Source organism: Semicossyphus pulcher, unplaced genomic scaffold (assembly GCF_022749685.1).
Source record: "Semicossyphus pulcher isolate SPU_LCO1_2020_fin unplaced genomic scaffold, fSemPul1.0.p SCAF_1, whole genome shotgun sequence".
NCBI lineage: Eukaryota > Metazoa > Chordata > Actinopteri > Labriformes > Labridae > Semicossyphus > Semicossyphus pulcher.
The window spans coordinates 29,643,123-29,662,345 of record NW_027211603.1 but is presented as its reverse complement, the minus strand read 5'-3'; the positions used below and the strand labels follow the sequence as shown (position 1 = coordinate 29,662,345).

The 19,223-nt window shown below is 42.1% G+C and overlaps 1 protein-coding gene across 1 annotated transcript in view; it reads left to right on the top strand.

Moving 5' to 3' along the window:
• The window catches only part of LOC138587170 (myocyte-specific enhancer factor 2A-like), a 55,334-nt gene that overhangs the window by 10,681 nt on the left and 25,430 nt on the right, over window positions 1–19,223 (top strand). The window contains exons 2-3 of the mRNA XM_069657946.1: window positions 2,267–2,359; window positions 15,905–16,089. Of these exons, the coding sequence (XP_069514047.1) occupies window positions 16,036–16,089 (54 nt within the window). The 5' untranslated portion in view covers window positions 2,267–2,359; window positions 15,905–16,035. The remainder of the gene's footprint in view (window positions 1–2,266; window positions 2,360–15,904; window positions 16,090–19,223) is intronic.

Sequence of the window (19,223 nt, the reverse complement as noted above, 5' to 3'; positions counted from 1 at the left end):
AACGTTTATTTACATGAAAATCTTCGAGCTTGTTACTTTAAGTTCTCTTGGCAACACTTCTTTTAATTAACACTATAACCTATTAAATACGCCATTACTAGTTTTTTCATTATTTATTTATCTGGCCGTTTTTTCCCACCGGACATTTTGGACGTTGATATCTGCTGGACAACTACATGTGATACCAAAAACCCCTTTCATCCCTTTTCTATTTGATGTTAACGTTACACACATCATTTCTGTGTGCAAAAAAATGTTATCTAATTTTCACATATTTTCATCTGATGTAATAATACGACTTAATTAACTGCGGATGGTCCTCACACAAACAGTTGTGTGTATGTTCTTGGGACTACATTGAGGAAAACTGTCTGTCCTCTTATTCATTTATTTAATAATAATAATAATACATTTTATTTGTATTGCACTTTATATTTAAGCAATCTCAAAGTGCTACAGAGAAGAAAAATAAAACAAGACAATTTTTATGTGTTAAAAGGAGAGCCTCTAAAAGGCACTTAGCAAAAAGCTTTCTTAAAAAGATACGTTTTTAGGTCCCGTTTAAAAACATCTGCAGTCTGTGGGGCCCTCAGGTGGTCGGGGAGGGTGTTCCACAGCCTCGGAGCTGCAGAGGAAAAGGCCCGATCACCCATAGTGCGGAGCTTGGTTCTGGGTACTTGGAGGGTGTTCCTGGTTGCAGAACGGCGGGTGCATGAGGAGGTCAGGAGGGTGAGGAGTTCTTTCAGGTATTGGGGGGCATGTCCGTGAATGCACTGATGAGTGAGGAGGGAGACCTTGTACTCAATTCTGAGTGGGACAGGGAGCCAGTGAAGGGATTTTAGAAAGGGGGTGATGTGGTCATATTTGCGGACCTTTAACAGGATCCTTGCAGCGCTGTTCTGTATGTATTGGAGCCTCTGGATGCTCTTTCCAGAGATGCCGGTTAGAAGTGCATTACAGTAGTCAAGCCTGGAGGAGACAAAGGCGTGAACGAGCTTCTCTGCATCTGCCAGGGTGAGTATTGGACGGAGTTTGGCGATGTACCTGAGGTGGTAGAATGATGTTTTACAGAGGTGTTTGATGTGGATGTCAAAAGTGAGTTGGGGGTCCATTTTAACACCCAGGTTGGTGACAGATGTGGAAAGGGGGATGCTTTGGCCGGAGAAGGTGATATTGGTGATGGTGGAAGAGCGGAGTTGGCTTCTGTTTCGGACCTGTTCAGCTGAAGAAAGTTGAGCTTCATCCACGCCTCTATCTCCTCCAGGCAGGTGGTGAGTGTGGATGTTGACAGGGGAGAAGGAGAAGTGGGGTTGTCCTTAGGTAGAGCTGTCTATCATCAGCATAGCAATGGTAAGAAACCCCATGCCTGCTGATGAGATTGCCCAGGGGGAGCAGATAGAGGGTGAAGAGGGTGGGGCCCCTGGTTTATGCTTTATTTGATAAGGACAGATACAATATACATAGACAAACTGAAAACAGCCATCCAATGCAAGTATCCTAGAGTTTATATCTAGTTTGCACACCCGTCCCAAGAAGGGCTTTTGGGGCAACTGAGAGGTTAGTGACAGAAAAGTAAGAAAGAAAATACATTAAATACAACAAGATTAACACATTAAAAACATTACGTTTAGAAGCTAGACGTGAGTGCAGGTTTGTTGTTGAATAAACCAGGATTTGGTCGCTCTTTTAAAAGTGGTGAAGTTTGCAGCAAAGTGATCAGGTAGCACGTTCCTAGACTTTGTTCCTTTCACGGAAAAAGCTGTCTGAGAAAAAGAATGGCAAAACTTTAAATGTTGTTTTTACTTAAAATTGTGGTACCTTATTTGTTGTCCAAGATTTTCAAGGCCCGATTATAAAGACACTCTATAGATTTAATTACAGACAGGTTGGCCTGAGACCAGGCAGCCAAACCATCGCACAGATGTGAGAATATCATTCAGTTTAGAAACAGCATGGCACAGTCTGATGTCAAGCAATTTCCTATTATCTTAAACAGGTATGGTAAGCCTTAATCGTTTTACAAATCGTTTTAGCATGACTTTTAAAGTTTAATCTAAATACGTCATCTCTGGTACTTCTTCATCTTGGTTCAATGAGCTTTTAACATTCGAGGATTATAAGGTCAATTACTGCTCTCGTGTAGTCTTCAGTTTCCACCTTTGCTAACCTAAGCATAAACTGCTTTTTGTTCGGCTTTGGTTAATTTAAATTTTCACCTGCTTTTGAAGATGTTTAGATATTAAAACTTGTTTGTTCTATCTTTCAGGATCTCAGAGCTGAAAGAGGAAGTGCTCTCTGTGGTATCTTCTCCCCTGTGTCCGTTTATCCATTGAAGAGGAGTTCCTCCAACCACCTCAAGGTAACATCTGATCACTCTGTGAAGTCTGTTATACTTTTTTATATACTTTTTCCTGGGACGACATTGACCAATAATCTTAACTATTAGTTCATCTTTAAATGTTTTAAAAAACTTTTATTTTCATAAAACCACAACTTTAAATTACTGAAAGAAGCTGCAGTACAGTGTGACCCTCTCCCGTCAGTCCAGTCCTTCACAGAATACAAACTAAAATGTTCAGAACGAGATTATGTAACTCTGGTTCGACTGATTCAAATAACACAACAGGCAGAGCTGAGGGGTCAGGGGAGATGCAAAATGTGTTTTATGAGTATCTCTTCTGGAGAGTTAAACTGAAATCATGCTCTCAGTGTTGAGTCATGTCTTCAAGAAGTGACGGGGTTTGGTTTATCTCCCCTCCCCTCGCCTCCACGTGTCCTCATCTTGTTTCCTCTCCTCTCCTCTTGTCTCGCTGTGGTTTCTGGAAGAGCTCCTAATCTGTTGGACTTGAGATCTCTTCCTGCGGGGTCGCCCCGGTAATCAGGCCCAAGCTGCTCCTTCCAGACCAGCCAAACCTCTGGCTGCCTCCCGTCTGACCGCCGGGCCACACACACCCGCACGTTTGATGCTAAAAATGCAGCTGAGGGGCTCAGAAATTACACTCAATAAATACAGAAATCACATAAAACAATTTCCAAATATTAGCCTTGCAATCTACTTTCCTGCAGTCACATAAAACTGCCTTTATTTTTCACAGTAAATAGGTTTCCCTCGGCCCTGCCAACTTAAACAGTAACGCTGGGTCAATGGTGGTGTGGTTTGGCTTAATTAAACTCAGTGTTGATTTGCAGAGACTGAGTCCAGACCAGAGAGGTTTGGGTCTGCTCAGAGCCCTGACTCTGTTGTTAATGGTGCCAACACTTCATTACTGCTGGCTGTACATGAGGACTCTCACTCTGGAGTTGAGGACCAGGTTACACCAGCAACTTCCACACACTCTGTTCCAAACTATTTTTAACAAAGAGCGCTTCAAGAAAACGAATACAATGAGGAACTGTTGAAAAAATGAAGAGATGCTTGAAGCAAATCTGTCCTTTACATCGTGTGGTAACAGTAAGTCAGCTTCTGACTCTCTCATCACATCGTACAACACCGGAGCCTCTGTGTCCACATTTATACACAAACCACTTACACATCAACTGTGCGCTCAAGATTCAACCTGAGACTCATCCGATCAAGTACAAGTTTATTATTGTCCTATGTCTGAACTTTCTAGTGACCCACAGTAAAGCAGAAAACAGACTCTTATCAGAATCCTCCAGTTCCCTGGTGAACTTTCTCCTCCCAGATTCCACCTTATTTAGGTTTTTGATAAACAACTTGAATCAGTGCTTTCAACACGAGCGACAGTTTAAAAATAAAAGAGAGCCTCTGTTAGAAGTTTGGCTCAAAACAGCGGGACAAGTCGGGACGCTCTGGCGGCTGTAGCCAGTTAGGACGCAGAGCACTTGAGTTGAGCATCTCACTCAGTGAGGACACAGTGTTAGAATAACAGCAACATTCCCAACATCAGGGTGCAGGACCCCTCAAATATAATCACTATAAGGTGATTCTGGATAAATCCAATCTCTGGTTTATCACTTTTGACATAATGAAGATTCTGTACATAGTTTATGTTATCGTAAGACTTGCTGCTGTTAAGAGTAGATATTCTGAATGATAGGTGCATGCTATTGGTCGGCTGATCACTTGGTTAGCTGTCAGTGGTTGTTTACATTCACATTTAGCTCAATCGTAATATCAACAACAATAAGAGGAAACCATTTGGCTGTAGCACGGCTGCTCGGGTTGATTTCTCACAGAAGCACCCAGTATGATCTCACACACGTCTTTCAGCAATTATACACCCTAATCCCAGCTGACCCTGCTGTAATATATTTTCTCATGACAGCAGTTCAGTGAAGGAGAAATTACTGCAAACAGATGAACACAGTTCACTTTAGTGTCATAATTCTTACATAGAGGACCATCTAGCAGAAGCTAAAAAAACCAATCTAAAATCACATGAAAATCTGATCAAGGAAACAAAATGTATATTATAATAAGGTTATATGGTAAATGACACTGATGGCAAAGGCCTAAGTGCCAGTCTCCATCCATCCATCCATTATCTATACCGCTTATCCTGTTCAGGGTCGCGGGGGACTGGAGCCTATCCCAGCTGCCATTGGGTGAAGGGCGGGGTACACCCTGGACTGGTCGCCAGTCAATCAGAACCTTTCGCACTCACATGGGCAATTTTAGAGTCACCAATTAACCTTACAAACATGTCTTTGGACTGTGGGAGGAAGCCGGGACTGTGGGAGAAAGCCGGAGACCCCGGAGGGAACCCACGCATGCACGAGGAGAACATGCAAACTCCGCACAGAAAGGCCCACCTTGCCCAAACTAGGGTTTGAACCGGTGACCTTCTAGCTGTGAGGCAACAGCACTACCGTGCAGCCCGTGCCAGTCTCCATTCAGATCTATACCCATTCAGCGTACTTCGACACGTGGACTGTAGCAGTCAGGGATCGAACCCCCAGCCTTCCGATTGAGAGACGACAGACTGCACCACTGAGCCAAAGCCAGCCCAGTGTATATTTAGTTCAAAAACACGTGTTAACATTGGCTGCATGGGCAGCACTTGATGCAATTTATTCCCATAAAGAGTGCTTCATTCTGGTTATGTGTGATGTCTTCAGAAACTAATCAGAGCACTGAGCACTTGTTTTCTTGCTAAATGCACATCTTTCATTTTGCTCCTCATGCTAAACCTTACAGGAGTGTGTGCTGGTTTGCACATTGGAGGTAACCTCTTCCTACATAGCTTTGAATATCTTTAAAGTAGCTGAAGTATACTGTAAAAAATGTATGCTTTGAGATTGTGGCAGGTATTTATCTCCATTATACCCTCATACAGCTGAAATGTAAAACTCTTTAGTGGCACACTCACTGAAAGTGCCACTTACAAGGAGCACAAACAGCACTGATGAGGGATTGATTCAGGATCAATGCTTGTGGAAAGACTTGCATAATGACTCCTACTGAACTCTACTTGTCCTGTACACCAGCTTGAAAGAGCCCACTGTTTACCCAGTAATCTCAGAGATAGAGATGGTAGTGTTGGAGTGTGTGTGTGCGTGTGTGTGTGTGTGTAGCAGGGGGTTAGGGGTGGGGGGATAGGAGATTGCATGGAGGACCCTCAGGATAGAGGCCTCAGATCTACTTACCATCTCCTCCCAACATTAAAGGAAGATATTACTTTGCTGAGAGCACAGAATTTCAATGAGAGCAGGAACAAACACAAATGTTAAAGAATTCATTATAATATCATTTAGCAGATCAAAAGATTGGAGCGAAGCTCCAGATGCTTCTCACTGGTGAAGTTTGTGGCTCTGCTAACTCGTCTGCACAGAGCAAAGAGCAGAACATACAGTCTATACTGGTATATGTGGTGATTGTGTGACTGTACTGTAGGATTGCAGAGAGCTTTACCTCATGATTCTTTTAATAGTACATACAGGGCAGGGGCTGTACAGACGTGGCGACAGACCACGCATGACCAGGGTGAAAAGTGTGGAACTTAAAGCTCCTGTGAGGACCCTTCAGTTTCTGTTGATTTTGGCGCCCCCGGTGGACAAAGTGGTACCTTTTATCTCTTTGCTAATCTTGTCCTGCACATGTGTAAGGGCCCGATCAGACAGAGCGCGTTTTAGCAGCTGGGGGCGGCTTTTTTGTCATTGTCTTCAATGAGAGGGACGCTTTTTGCGTGCTGCTTTTGCGTTGTTTTTTTCCGATCTGTGCGCCTCGTGTTTTTTTCCGATCTGTGCGCCTCGTGTTTTTTTCCGATCTGTGCTCCTCATGTTTTTGAGGAAACGTTCTAAGCGCCCGACGTCATTGCCGTTTTTTCTGATTGTCCAATCAGATGAAAGGAGAGGCGGGCCTTCTGTCAGTTTACAGTATAACGGTTAGGTTAATGACAGCTAATGATTCGGTGGTTGCTTTAACAACAGTAGAAAAAGTCTTTTTTTAACCGTAGGCTTCAACAAAAAAGGCAGTGTGGTGCGCCTCGCGTTTTACAGCCTGCAAAACACGCTCTGTCTGATCGAGCCCTAAGAGGTGTTTTTTAACAAAAAATCTGCTTTCTTTTAACATTCAAACGTATCAGTCGCTGCCAATCTTTGCCATGGAAAATATAGAAAAAAGGCTGCTTTGGCAGCACAAAGTTAATCGCCTCGTCTGACACCTACCCCCCGGCAGTGGTTACAGGCATTAAAAATAACTGGAAAGATATAATCAGTCTTGTCACTGATGGTCTTTCATACCCATATAGAGGCATCAGTGTTAATTTCAGTCTGTTTCATAACCAGCTAAAAACTCCTCTTTCCAGGAGCTTTAATTTGAAGGCTCTGTTTCAGATTAGAATAATAAACAAACAAGTGCTTTCATGCTAGCTTTAGAGCCACAGAGTGTGACGATGCGCTGCCCCCGGGAAGAGTTTTTCCCAATTCTGTGTTCACGTTGAAGTTTATCTTTTACTGAATGAACCGAATGTAAGCATTCTTTAGCTTACACCAATATTAGCAGCACAGGGAGCAGAATTGTATACTGTGTGATTGAATGTTCCCCTGCTAAAACACATAGGAGTCATCGCACACTTGCACTTTGAAGTTTGAAGGTGTTGTAGAAATGCTGTCACAGATGATTAGAAAAAAAGAATGGGACCGGATTAGAGATGGGCATTTCAAGTACATAAACTATTTATATGCACTGGGAACTATTCGACCATTATTCAAAGACAGCCCCCCCGTGCACGCAAAAACACGCTGACATATGGAGAGAGAGACTGATTTACTTTTTGTCTACTCTGTCGGTTTCTTTTCGCTCTCAAATGACTGTGCATAGTTGTTGTTATGATATGTTATGATGTTTCTTTAGTTTTGTGTTTAAGGAGTTACCCGCAGAACTCTTTGATGGCTGCAGAAGTTTCTGCATTTTCTCTGGTTCCGAATGTCACAGCGCCACACCTAGGCTGTGTTGGAAATGCCATACTATACTAGCAGTATGTACTGATTTGGCCCAAATGTAGTATGCAGTATGCAAACATAAGCTAAATGTGCAGTATGCCAAAAATACCCGGATGTCGTACAGATTCGGAGAAAATCTCCAGTATGCATCGAACCGGTCTACCTCGCCTACTGTATCCCAGAATGCAAAGTGCTGGAACGTCACAGCGGCAGTTGAGATGACGGACAGCAGCAGCATTCCAGCAGAAGGGGGCGCTATAGCTAAAGAAGCGGCGGTTATTGTTTACTTACACTTTTGGCGAGCATACCAAAAAATTTACTTGTCGACACGCTAATCTCCGCCCCCTTTCCGGCGCAATGCTATGCTCCGTCGGTAACTTCTATGGCTTCTTGTTATCTCAGCTACAAATTCCACCCTTTGTCTGCGCCGAGTTTGATAAACAGACTGAATGAGTAACAGATACAATAAAGACCTAACCACCGTAACATTTACTGACCCTGTCTCAGGCGTGTTTGTGACGTCAGACCGTGACACAGCAGAAAAGAGACCGACAGGAGTGTACTTCACTGGCAATGGGAAAAGAGACACTTGGCATCTATAAGCAGGTCTGCCCGGGTCTGAAAAACCTGCATCAACATGCTAGGAACATCTGATCCCACTGCCCCTGTCATAAAAACAACAGTGTTAGTCAGAGATTTTACTCTCGGGAATATTGTTTACATCTGTTTCTCTTTTGAGTTTTTCAAGGAAAGTTGCTGTTCATGCTCAGAATCTGTGAGGTGTCGCTGCCTTGGTCAGGAATGCTTGAAAGGTAAACGCTAAACGGCCTTGAAATGGATCCTCTCGCCAAAGTAACACTACCATATGTGAGACCGTTATGGGATCTTTAACATAGAATTGTTTGGGGACATATGAGGTGGGAATTTTTCACTTTATTGGCCCTGCAGAGCTATGGCCTGTTTTGCTTGTTATAAATATTACATTGTTCATGCTGCATTGTTTCAGTTTGGAAATGAGATATTTGACTGAGACAATGCGACCACGTCAAGCCAAGATCACTTCACCTCAGTATTGTTACTAAACTTTGCACAGAAACAAGACAATGGCTAAAATGAACATATTGTGTCAGCAATGAAAGTTCAGCTGAAGGCCAATTAGTGTTTTTATGACAGTAACAGAGAGTACTGAAGCATATTTTACAGGGCAGCTTGTGTTTCAATCTGTGCTGCAGGCATGACATCAGTGTCTCTGTGTTGAGACAGGAAAATCTTATCCCACTGCCACTGTCATAAAAGCAACACAATAATGAAATGACATCACAGCAGGCCAGTAATTAAATGAGCAGACTGCTGTCTTGGACTTTTTATAAGGCTGGGAGATTGTGAGTAACTTAACAGCACGCTGGAGAATAGGGTGTCAGTGAATGCAGCACTGAAGCTAAGGGCCTGTCGAGTGAGAAATTCTCAAATATATCATCATTTGTTTGGAGAAAATATAAATGTACACATACTCACATTTGATCTTCTCTCCTCTCATCTCTTGCACACAGCATCATAGTGTGCTAACTGAGCGAGGGAGTCGGGTGGCAGATGACAGTCTAAGCCATCTAATCTGCGTGGCCTTCAGCCTGACATTAAATGGCTGGGCTGCTGTTGGATGGAGAGGAGTTTAATTATTACATTTCAGGCAGAACCTCATTAGCTCAGTGACCTGCAAGGCAGCAGAGCCAGTGTCGATACTCTGCAGAGACCAGAGGCTGACTGTGGGTGATGAATTTATCACAGTCTCTGAGCGGGCACATAAATCAATACAGCATAGTATCACAGTTTTTGTGCGACAATATTGTATCAATACACAGGCCCCTTGTTTTTTTTATTATATAGATTATGTCTATAATATTGCACATACAAATTAATCTAAGAAATCTTAACAGTAATTTACTTTAAAAACTGATCAGATGTTGTTTCCTGTTTTGCTCTGTCACTTTGTCTCCTGTTGTCATTAGTTCTTGTTTTTTAGTTTTGTATTTAGTTTATTCTGTGTTCTTGTCACAATTTAGTCTTTAGTTAGTATTTCATTTGTGTTTCATTGGTTAGATCATTTCCTGTTTTACTTTGACACCTTGTCTCTCGTGTTGGTCCCCTTCCTGTCTTTGTGTGTTTCCCTCTTGTTTGATTATGTGCCCTGCCTTCACTGTTTTCACCTGCCTCTTGATTGTCTCATCTGTGTCTGATTAGCCTCACCTCCTAGTTTATTTCGTCTTTGTGCTCCCCTGTCTCTGTGCTGGTTCATTGTCGTGTAACCTGTGGAACTTTTGTCATCCTGCCCTGTTAAACTGTCTTCTTTCTGTGGATTTACCTGTTTCCTTGTGGCTCCCTGTGATTGTTACCTGTTGGTTCTTTTTTCCTTTGGATTTATTTTACCTGGACACTTTCTAAGTAAGCCTTTGTTGTTCTGCCTTGTTTTTTGCCTTTATTTGATTAAACCTTATATCTTAAGTCTGCGTCTGGGTGGCAGTTTTATTTGATAGCGGTCTGCTCGACAATCTAGTTTTTATGCAATGACTGATTAAAAACTTTTTCTTATTAGATTAATAAAATTTCCACAGAAAATTCATCAGTGTTTTTTGCAGTTTGCAAAAGCTACATCTTTTATTCCAAGATATCTCTGACTCCGCAAATTATTTAGAAGTGCAGGGCTTAAAGCTGCTGTGATGAGTTTTTAGCTGGTTATGAGACGGACGGAAATTATTACTGATGCCTCTACATGGGCTATGAAAGCAAACCAGACAAACAGCGACACGATTATGTCTTTATAGTTATTTTTTATGTCTCGAACCACTGCTGGGGGGTAGGTGTCAGACGAGGCGATGAACTTCACGCTGCCAAATCAGCCTTCCTTCTATGTTTTCCACAGCAAAGTTTCAGAGCGAGTGATACGTTTGAATGTTAAAATAAAAAACACGTCTTACACATGTACAGGACAAGATCAGCAAACACAGGGGGCGCCAAAATCAACACAAACCGAAAGGTCTTCACAGGAGCTTCTAAGTGTCGCAATAATCTTGTATAATCGGGCCTGTGGCGTTTCCTACCTCACCGATGCAGCCATGTTTCTGTCTCAGTGAGCCATAGAAAAGGGTGATGTAGAACATGTAAACTTTTCCGGGTCTCAGGTTTTGTCATTGAGCAGATTTACAAGGAGACTCATTTGCATCTGATGTTGCTGCTTAGTGACGTTCCCGTTAACTTCATTGTGCCCGAGCATCGTTAGCATAAGAAAATGCAAATTTAGTCGTTAGTTCTTTTAAGATGCTGCATCTCTGCTATGTTTTTACATAAATTGTCATTCGCTTCCCTACATCAAAGAGAAGTCATACTCACAGTAGGGCATGTGGGGAGGGACGGCACATTAAGAGCTTCTCTAAACAGGGAAGTGTTAAACACTTCAGCCAGTAAACAAGCCTGATCTCAGTCCATCTCCCTCGGGGAGCACGTCCACCACGAAGCCTGTTTACCCGGATAAGTTCCCCAAAGAACTTTTATAAAAACTCAATTCATGAGAACTTCAAAGAATGTCCAGGCTCGCCGGGGGGAGGAAGAATCCTCTATCAGTCTGCAGCATTGTACCTCAAGCTAAAGAGCCTCTCTCTCGTCCTGCTGATGGAGACGATGCAAATAAGCTGCTGGAGGAAGAAGGACAAGACTGAGCAAACACAGCAAAGGAGAGGAGCAGAGCTGCAGGCAAGGCATGAATAAGGAGTGTGATCTGTGCCTCAGACTTAAACACATTTGCAAACTCTTTCATCTTCAACCAAACAGCCATGAATCTAACCATGTCAAAAAACATCAGTTAAATAAAGGACCGAACCAAATATGTTCAGTCCTGCACACGTCAGGGACAGTGCTGATTTGATTCTAGTGGTAGCAGGAGATTGGGGGGTACCTAGTGGTGCATGCTGGGTAGCATCAGCTTGGAGCCTCATTGATTCACTGTTGGAGTGACTGGAGCAGGGGTCACGGTGAGGTCAACACAATTAGAGATGAACCCATGGTCTTTAATGAGGAGGAGGGATGAAAAGGCTGCCAATTAATCTGTGCTGCTTTGTACTGAAAACAACCTGGTGCTGTTGAGAGCAGCGTGATTAACCTTCTGCAGCTCTGACTCTGTTTATTCTTTACATGAGAAGATGAGAAAGACGGAGGGGGAGGGTGTTAATTAGTGCCCACAATGTATGAACTTTTGTTCTTCTTGTTGACCCTGTTTATTGGGGTACATGGGGTTCAGTGGGCCAGTTTTGAGGGGCTGCATGTTGTAAAGAAAGAAAGGCAGATAAAAGGTGAAGAGTTGGAATAGTCCAAGTTGCCAAAGTCTTCAACTATGTCTTCCTGGGGGGTGACATTAGTTTATAAAGATACTTTGACTTGTACGTACCTTATTTCTTACTATATTGTATTGTAGAAATGCCAACATGTGGCTGTGGGGGGTTCTGGTCATCAGTGCAGCGTTCACTGTAAAGAAGAAGTGGTTGTAGCCTCCTGGTTTCATTTGTTTAACATAAAAGGTTGGCCGTCTTACTTAAAGCTCCTGTGAGGAGTTTTTCGCTGGTTATGAAACAGACTGAAATTAATTCTGATGACTCTTTATGAGCTACAAAAGCAAACCAGACCATCAGCAACAAGATTGATTATTTCTATATTATTATTTTAATGCCTGAAACTGCTGGCTGTAGGTGTCGTGTCAGACTGTAGGGGTAGGTGTCAAAAGAAGAGATTAACTGCATGTTGCCTTTGTTTACATTTTCCGGGGCAAACATTTAAAGTGAGAGAGACATATGACTGTTAGAGAAAGCAGGAGGAGATTTTTTGTTTAAAAACACCACTTAAGCATGTACAGGACAAAATCAGCCAAAATCACCACAAACCAAAGTTCCTCACAGGAGCTTTAATGCATCTTTCATCTGTGTTTACATTACCTTTATTGATGAAGCTGGCTTAGATTTAAGACATACAATGGTTGATATCTGAGACAGCACCTGCAAATAAAACATTTTATAACAAATTAAATTGTTTTTGAATGTTGTTAGTTTATAAAGAAGATTGTGACAATGTGTTCATAGAACAGCACTATGCTCTTGTTTCAATCCCCCAATTGGTCCCGCCCACATTTCCTTTCCAGTACAGTCATGGGTCATGGTCTCTTCTTCTGTCACCAACTGAGGATTGTGAACTAATATATAGTGAGGTCCCTGGCTCAAGTGCATATCAATGGTGGCAGTTAAAAATGGTGGCAGTTTAAAAGATTTTTTAAAGACATAGATGAACATTTAGGGAAATACACTCCTTTGCTTTCTGATTGAGAGTTGGATCAGAAGATTACTTTGCACCGAGTGTGAAGCTACAGCCAGGGGATGCTTGGCTAAACTTAGCTTATCTTAGCTTAGCTTAGCATAAAGACTTAAAACAGAGGGAAATGGCTAGCCTGGCTCTAGTTTATTGTAACAAAATCTCCCATGTTGGCATGAATCTCATGGGGTAATACATGTATAAAGCATTAGTGGAGTTACTGACAGCCATACTAACCATCAAATAATGTTTTCAGGGAACACAGAGGAAAACCTGTTTATTTTGTGTCACACATTCAGTTTACTGTATGTGTAGACAAATGTTCCATCCAGGCTCCTTTAACAAAAGAACAATCAGTGACATTCTGCTTTAGTACAGGCATAAAAGATAGAAAATCCTGTACAATGCACGTTGAAAAAGTGTGCTTCACACCCTCACAAAGCATGGTCACGCTTCTAAAGATCCACAGGAATTGGATTTCATGGGTGAGATGAAGAGAAGAGCGTTTGGCTGTGAGGTTGGCTCGGGGGGCTTAGCGCTTCCTGTTAAAGATACATCTGAGAGGGGGGATATTATGAAGTTATAGAGAGGTGCTGAGAAGGTCAGAGCGTGTGTAGATATCTACAGAGCTGTTTCATTTGTGTTTGATCATTTTTCAGACCTTCAATAAATTAAAATATATTTATACCTAGAAATATAGAAAACTGATATTTTTTTGCGTGTTATAATTTTACAAGCTGAGGACCTGAACAAATACAGAGCTCAGCCTTGTTGCTGTTTGTGTTGCTGCTGGTCCCTGCAGCCTGTTGGCTCAGCCTGTGGGTCGTATTGATTTTTTCGTCAGCCGGATAGAATATCTGCCGTTGTAACATATTACATCTGCATTGATCAGGACTGCTCGTCTGGGAAGACCATGTAAGAGATGTTTTAACAGGCTCCTTTGTTGCTCCACAGATTCTGTAGCCTGATGCAAAGATTTATGTCACAAAGAAGAAACAGAATATTAAGAAGTTCTTTTTTTTGTATTGAATGTGTTCTGTATTTAAGCTTCAATTTCTCACAGATATAACAGATGATAAAGCAGTCACAGGACAACTCGGTTTCGGACTGTTGGTTGGACAAAATAAGTACTTTGACGACTCCACGGGAAATTTCAATGAGCATTTTTCACAACTCCTTAAAACATTGAACAGATATCAGATAAAACTATGATGCAAACAATCATTAGTTGCAGCCCCGGTTAGATTATTGTGATTTAAAGTGTTTGAAATGTATTCTTGCTAAAGCCAGACCACAGGATAAGCGGAAGTCTGTGTATTATAAAGACCTTAAAAATGATTATCTTCCCAATAATGTAAATGACAGTATTTACTATCTTAACCACTGCTACACCCATTTAGCTGATTGAAACTTTGCCATCGGATAACATGCTGATGAAACTGATCAATCACTCAAGAAGACACAGAGAAATAAATGTCAGCCGTCTCTTGTCTCACGGGAATGGAAGCACAGGAGATTGTTGGAAAGGATTTGTGTTTCTCTTTTGAAATATTTCTTTCTTGCCATTAACTCATCCAGATTGTAAAAGAGATAAATCCCTGTGACCTTTAAATCCTAAATATGCAAGGAGTCTGTTACTGTGTGCACCCTGTACAGACCCTGCAGGGTCAGCTGGGATCCTGGCCGGTGATGAACTGGATGGGTTTAGGGATAGCGTGCTGTCTTGCAAACCAATAGCCATTATGTACAAGGGAAATAAGGCAACCATTGAAATGTAAGACTGATGGTGTATTCAGCCGGAGGCTCTTAAACAATCACTCAAAGAGAGAAGATCACATTACAACAAACATACTTTAGAAAATAAAGATGAGGTTTTAAATGCATTTTAAATCAGCATGAGATTTTATTTCACTTAATCTATCCTGTATTTATCTGTTGTCTGGGACAGACTGGCACTCAATCATATTGTCTTTCATCAAAAATAGAGTTCATTTAAATCAAAAGCAAATAATCACCAATACATTTCCGCTGGTGCATGACAAATGTATTTGTCCCGTCTCCCGACCCGGTGAGCGGGGTCTGCAGTGGGGGGTTTGGTGGCTCAGCTCTGGGATCCACATGCTGCAGTAATCCAGAGAGGGTTAGGATAAAGCCGGGCTTCGCCTCACTCTCTGCCTCCTCCCAGATCAGATGAGATTAGGAACGAGCTAAGGAGCTCTGGGGGAAGGCAGGGCTCAGAGACACTGAGGCTGAGGAGAGGAGGGACACTGCGAGGCAGGTGGGAACTTCTGCAGGAGGAGAGAGCAGGAGAGCAGAGGGGAATTCACTGAGGACTACAAGGCTGAATATTCATGGTGGTGTTTCTGTGGAGGAGAATTTGGAGCCAGCTGGGTGAGGTGTGTGAGGAAGTAGATGCTCTAGATTTAGTTCCCTTGGTCTTTCTCAAATGAGTGAGGTCTTGAGTTGCTCTTGTTCTGTTCAGAGAGAATCCAGTCGCCATTTACTCACAGACCTGATTTCAAAGCTTCTTAGGTGGAAAGGACTTTGGAGCCCTGGTGGCCCTGCATGTGATCGAACACATTGGGAAGTGTTTGTAATTGGAAAAACGGTGGGAGATGATGTCCTTGTCGCTGGACTAGCATGTTCAGCTGGTTGCTTATTGAACCTTGGAGGACTTAATGGTCTTCTGGTGAAGCTCCTTGCTGTCTGATGAATAGAAACAGTGAAGTGGAACAAGTAGTGACAAAGACAACAGTGGAGTAGAGTTTCAATACTTCATGCAGGATATAGTCAAATACAATAATTGAATGACCGCCTGGTTGAGTCATTGTAAGAATGATCCACCTGGTCCTGCCAAGCGGATGCAGAACATATCTTAATAGTTGGTTATGTGTTAGTCTTTGTGCAGAACCATTTGAAACAGAGAGTAGATTCTAGAAATGTACCTTGCTCCTTAGTCAAGCACAATATAAGCACAATATCAGTGACATGAAGTTCTTGATATTGCCTTTTGTCTTGATGCAATAAATCTACAACCTTTTCTAAAGTGAGGCTCTTGTGAACTCTGGTTTATGAAAATGCATTTGCCGAATTGTTCCACTTTGGCTGTATGACATTGGGATTAAGTTGACTGTGTCTATCTCTTTTTCAGCAAGCCATGCTACACTGATACTGGAGTAACCGAGCTGACAGCGGAGCTATGTGTTAAGGATTGCCTGGTGAAGTCTTGAACACCTGGAGCCCACTGATATTCTTCTTCGGCTGTGAGGGGACGTTTTCACAATGGGGAGGAAGAAGATCCAGATCACACGGATCGTGGATGAGAGGAATCGCCAGGTCAGTGTCTTCTTCTGTCATCTCGTTTTACATCCTAAAAATGTTGTTGTACACTTAATTGCGTTACTGACAGTACAGGAAAACAACTCAGGAAGTATTGTTGCCTTGCATTGGTTGATAAATATGTCAGTAGAATTAATAGAGCCAGGTCTGTTTGGGATTCACATCTCAGATCATCCCCTATAGAAGAATTATGTTTCTTTTCTGGACAATTACACTTTTAGTAAAAAAGCGTCTGTATTGTATAAGCTCCTTCTTGCTGACACTTCTCTTTCTCAGTCTCCTGCATTTTTACATGTATCCTTAGAAAAACAAGCCGTACAATTCTGTTGTGGTAAGCAACCTCTACGGCAGGATTGTTATGTTGAGTTGTCATGATGGGTTGATGTTTGGTCCATGAACCCTGCTAAGTTCGAGGGTCCAAACAACAGGCAGCTTTAAAGTAAACAGCCCTATAGAGTTTCCTATAGAAAGTCCTACTATTATGTGAATCAGCAAGCATCGAAAGCTTCATAAACACTTTATAATGGGATCCCTCAAGGAACATTTTGCGGTCCCCTATGGTTTCAATCTAAAGAGCTCTTGAAGCTTCCTCCAAGCCGTTTTACTTTTGAGAGTGCAGCGGTCACAGCTGGTGGCGAGGGCAGTAATTTGGGGTTAGCTGGGTCCGGACTGCACTCTGTCATTAGCAGGGTGGGTCAATGTTAGGGACACACAGTGGCCTTCTCTCCTCATCGTCTCCTTGCGCAGCCACACCGCTGCCCACTGGAATCCCTCTATGTCTGTCTCCTCTATATATATCACCCCCAACAGCACAACAAATACCAGCCTGTCTGGGAGGAAGGCACAGGCTCTGGAAATAGGGATGTGGCTGGAAAATAAATATCTGGGATGATGTTTGTATTTGATGTTTGGTTGTGTTGGACAGAGCATTTTTAGATAGACAGTGCCTTCGCTGTCAGGCTTGCATCACTGGAGGCCGCAGTATATTTAGGTTCTTGTACTCTATTTTGGGAAGTTGGCTTGTATTCTTCTTTCAACTGTCAAGTTATATTTGCTAGCTTTCTCTTTTTTATACTATTACACTATTACACAATATGCAGAATAGTGATGGCATTAGTGTAGTGGGAAGATGAACCAAAGATGCATCAATTATCAGACATTTCACACTGACGTAAAAACAAAACAAACAAAAAATGTTTAACCTTGGTCATATAATCTAGGTGCTGTAATAACAATAATAATAACAATACCTTTATTTATATAGCACCTTTAAAAACAGGATGTTTACAAAGTGCTTTGACAGACAAAGCAAAGGTAACAGGGAGATTACAGAATACAAAACAGAACTTTCAACAATGAGGCCAAACGGAGAGTATTCAAGAAATTTCAACAAAGGTCAATCACCAAAGGTCAACGAGAATAAAAGCAAGTAAAAAGAATAAAAGTGACAAAACAGAAACAAAAGCAGTTAGAGCAATAAGCAATAAAAATAAAGAGATAAAGAAATAAAAGCAATGAAAGACCATAAAGGTTATAAAAAGACGACATCAAATCGACACCAAGAGATAAAAACATTGGGATCAATAAAAAGAACAAGACATAAATAAATTAAAGAATACATAAATAAATTAAATGATTGAAATAAATGAAAGCAGTAGATGATGGTAGGAATAAGATGCAACATTTATTCAGTCACTCCTGCTGCTGTTTCTGTCTCTGGCATTAGTGCAGATGTTCAGCTTGGTTAACGTGAACTTGGTTGGGGATCGGATGCAGCCTTCGCTCCCTAACTGGATCATGTCATGTTGCAGGAGCTCCAACATCTCGGCTGAGGACACTTTCCTCCTGAGACATTTTCAAAACTAATTAAACTGTACTGGAGAGACAAAATATGACATGATACCACCCCCCCCCCCCCCCCCCTATTGGGAAGATGTTACAATGTTCATGCTCTCTCTCTCTGGCTTTCTGGGCTATGAAATATAAAAAGGTGCAATCATGCATATAAAGGCACTCTCTGCACTTCCCTTGGTAAAAGCCTCCAACTGGGCCAGAAGTGGGACGCTGACGTCCACAGGTTCAATACATTTAACTAAAAACTGAGTATGAATGCCAAGTTTCCAGTCCACATGGAAGGAAGCATCTTTCCAAGTTAGGAGGTCAACATTCAAAGGTTTGATGGGATATGTTTGCGACCAGGGAATTCCCTGTGCTAGGAGTTGCTAATGAAGTTAATAAGCTGTAAGATGCCATGGTATGGAGACATTTGATAGGTGTGAATGTTTCTACTGTACAGATCAGATTAGTCTGTGAAACTTGAACTGAACTTGACTTGAGACACCACTGTAGGTTCGGCGTTCTGATGTAGGAGATACCTTCTCTTCCAGGTCATGCTTGTTGGATCATTGACATTAACCTTCAGTGAATTTCAACTTTAGGTGGAAACCCAACGCACCAACTCCAAAATGAGAAACTTACTTGTGCTGTGCTGCCATGTGTTGAGTGTTGATACCGTGACTTTGTGCATGCATGAACGGTCCAGTGACAGTAGAAGACTTTGAGCTGCAGGGCTTTGAATGTGTGGAGGCAGACATGGACCAACCGATATTTAAACAGCTTTACAGGAAATCTTGGAGGCGTGAAAGTCAAAGGAAGCTTCTAGATATGTGTTGACATGAGTCAGTATCCCAGAAGCCATGACGGAAGGAAGACATACCCAGATAAATAGAGATGAGTCACTGCAGGGAGACGCTGCACACCCAAAGGAAAGATGAGAAAGTATGATCAGCGTGTGACCTCTGGGTTGTGTGTGGGTCTAATGTGAGCGCTACAGCGTCCACTCAAGATATTACACTTTAGCCGTCTGGTAGAGTGCAGTAAAACACAACACAAGGAAGGTTTACTGACAATACTCTGACTTTAATGGAAAATATTTACAAGCATGACTGAACACTTTGATAGTGATCATTAAGGAAGTGGGAGACATGTCATACAACATTGCTTTTTCCACCCACATTTCTCACTCACTCGACCAGTGGCTTTCAAGTAGAAGCCAGTTTACGTTAATGCCACCCTGTTTTGGGAATTCAGCGTCAGATGTTGCATGGGAACACTCCCTCTTCCTCCTCTTC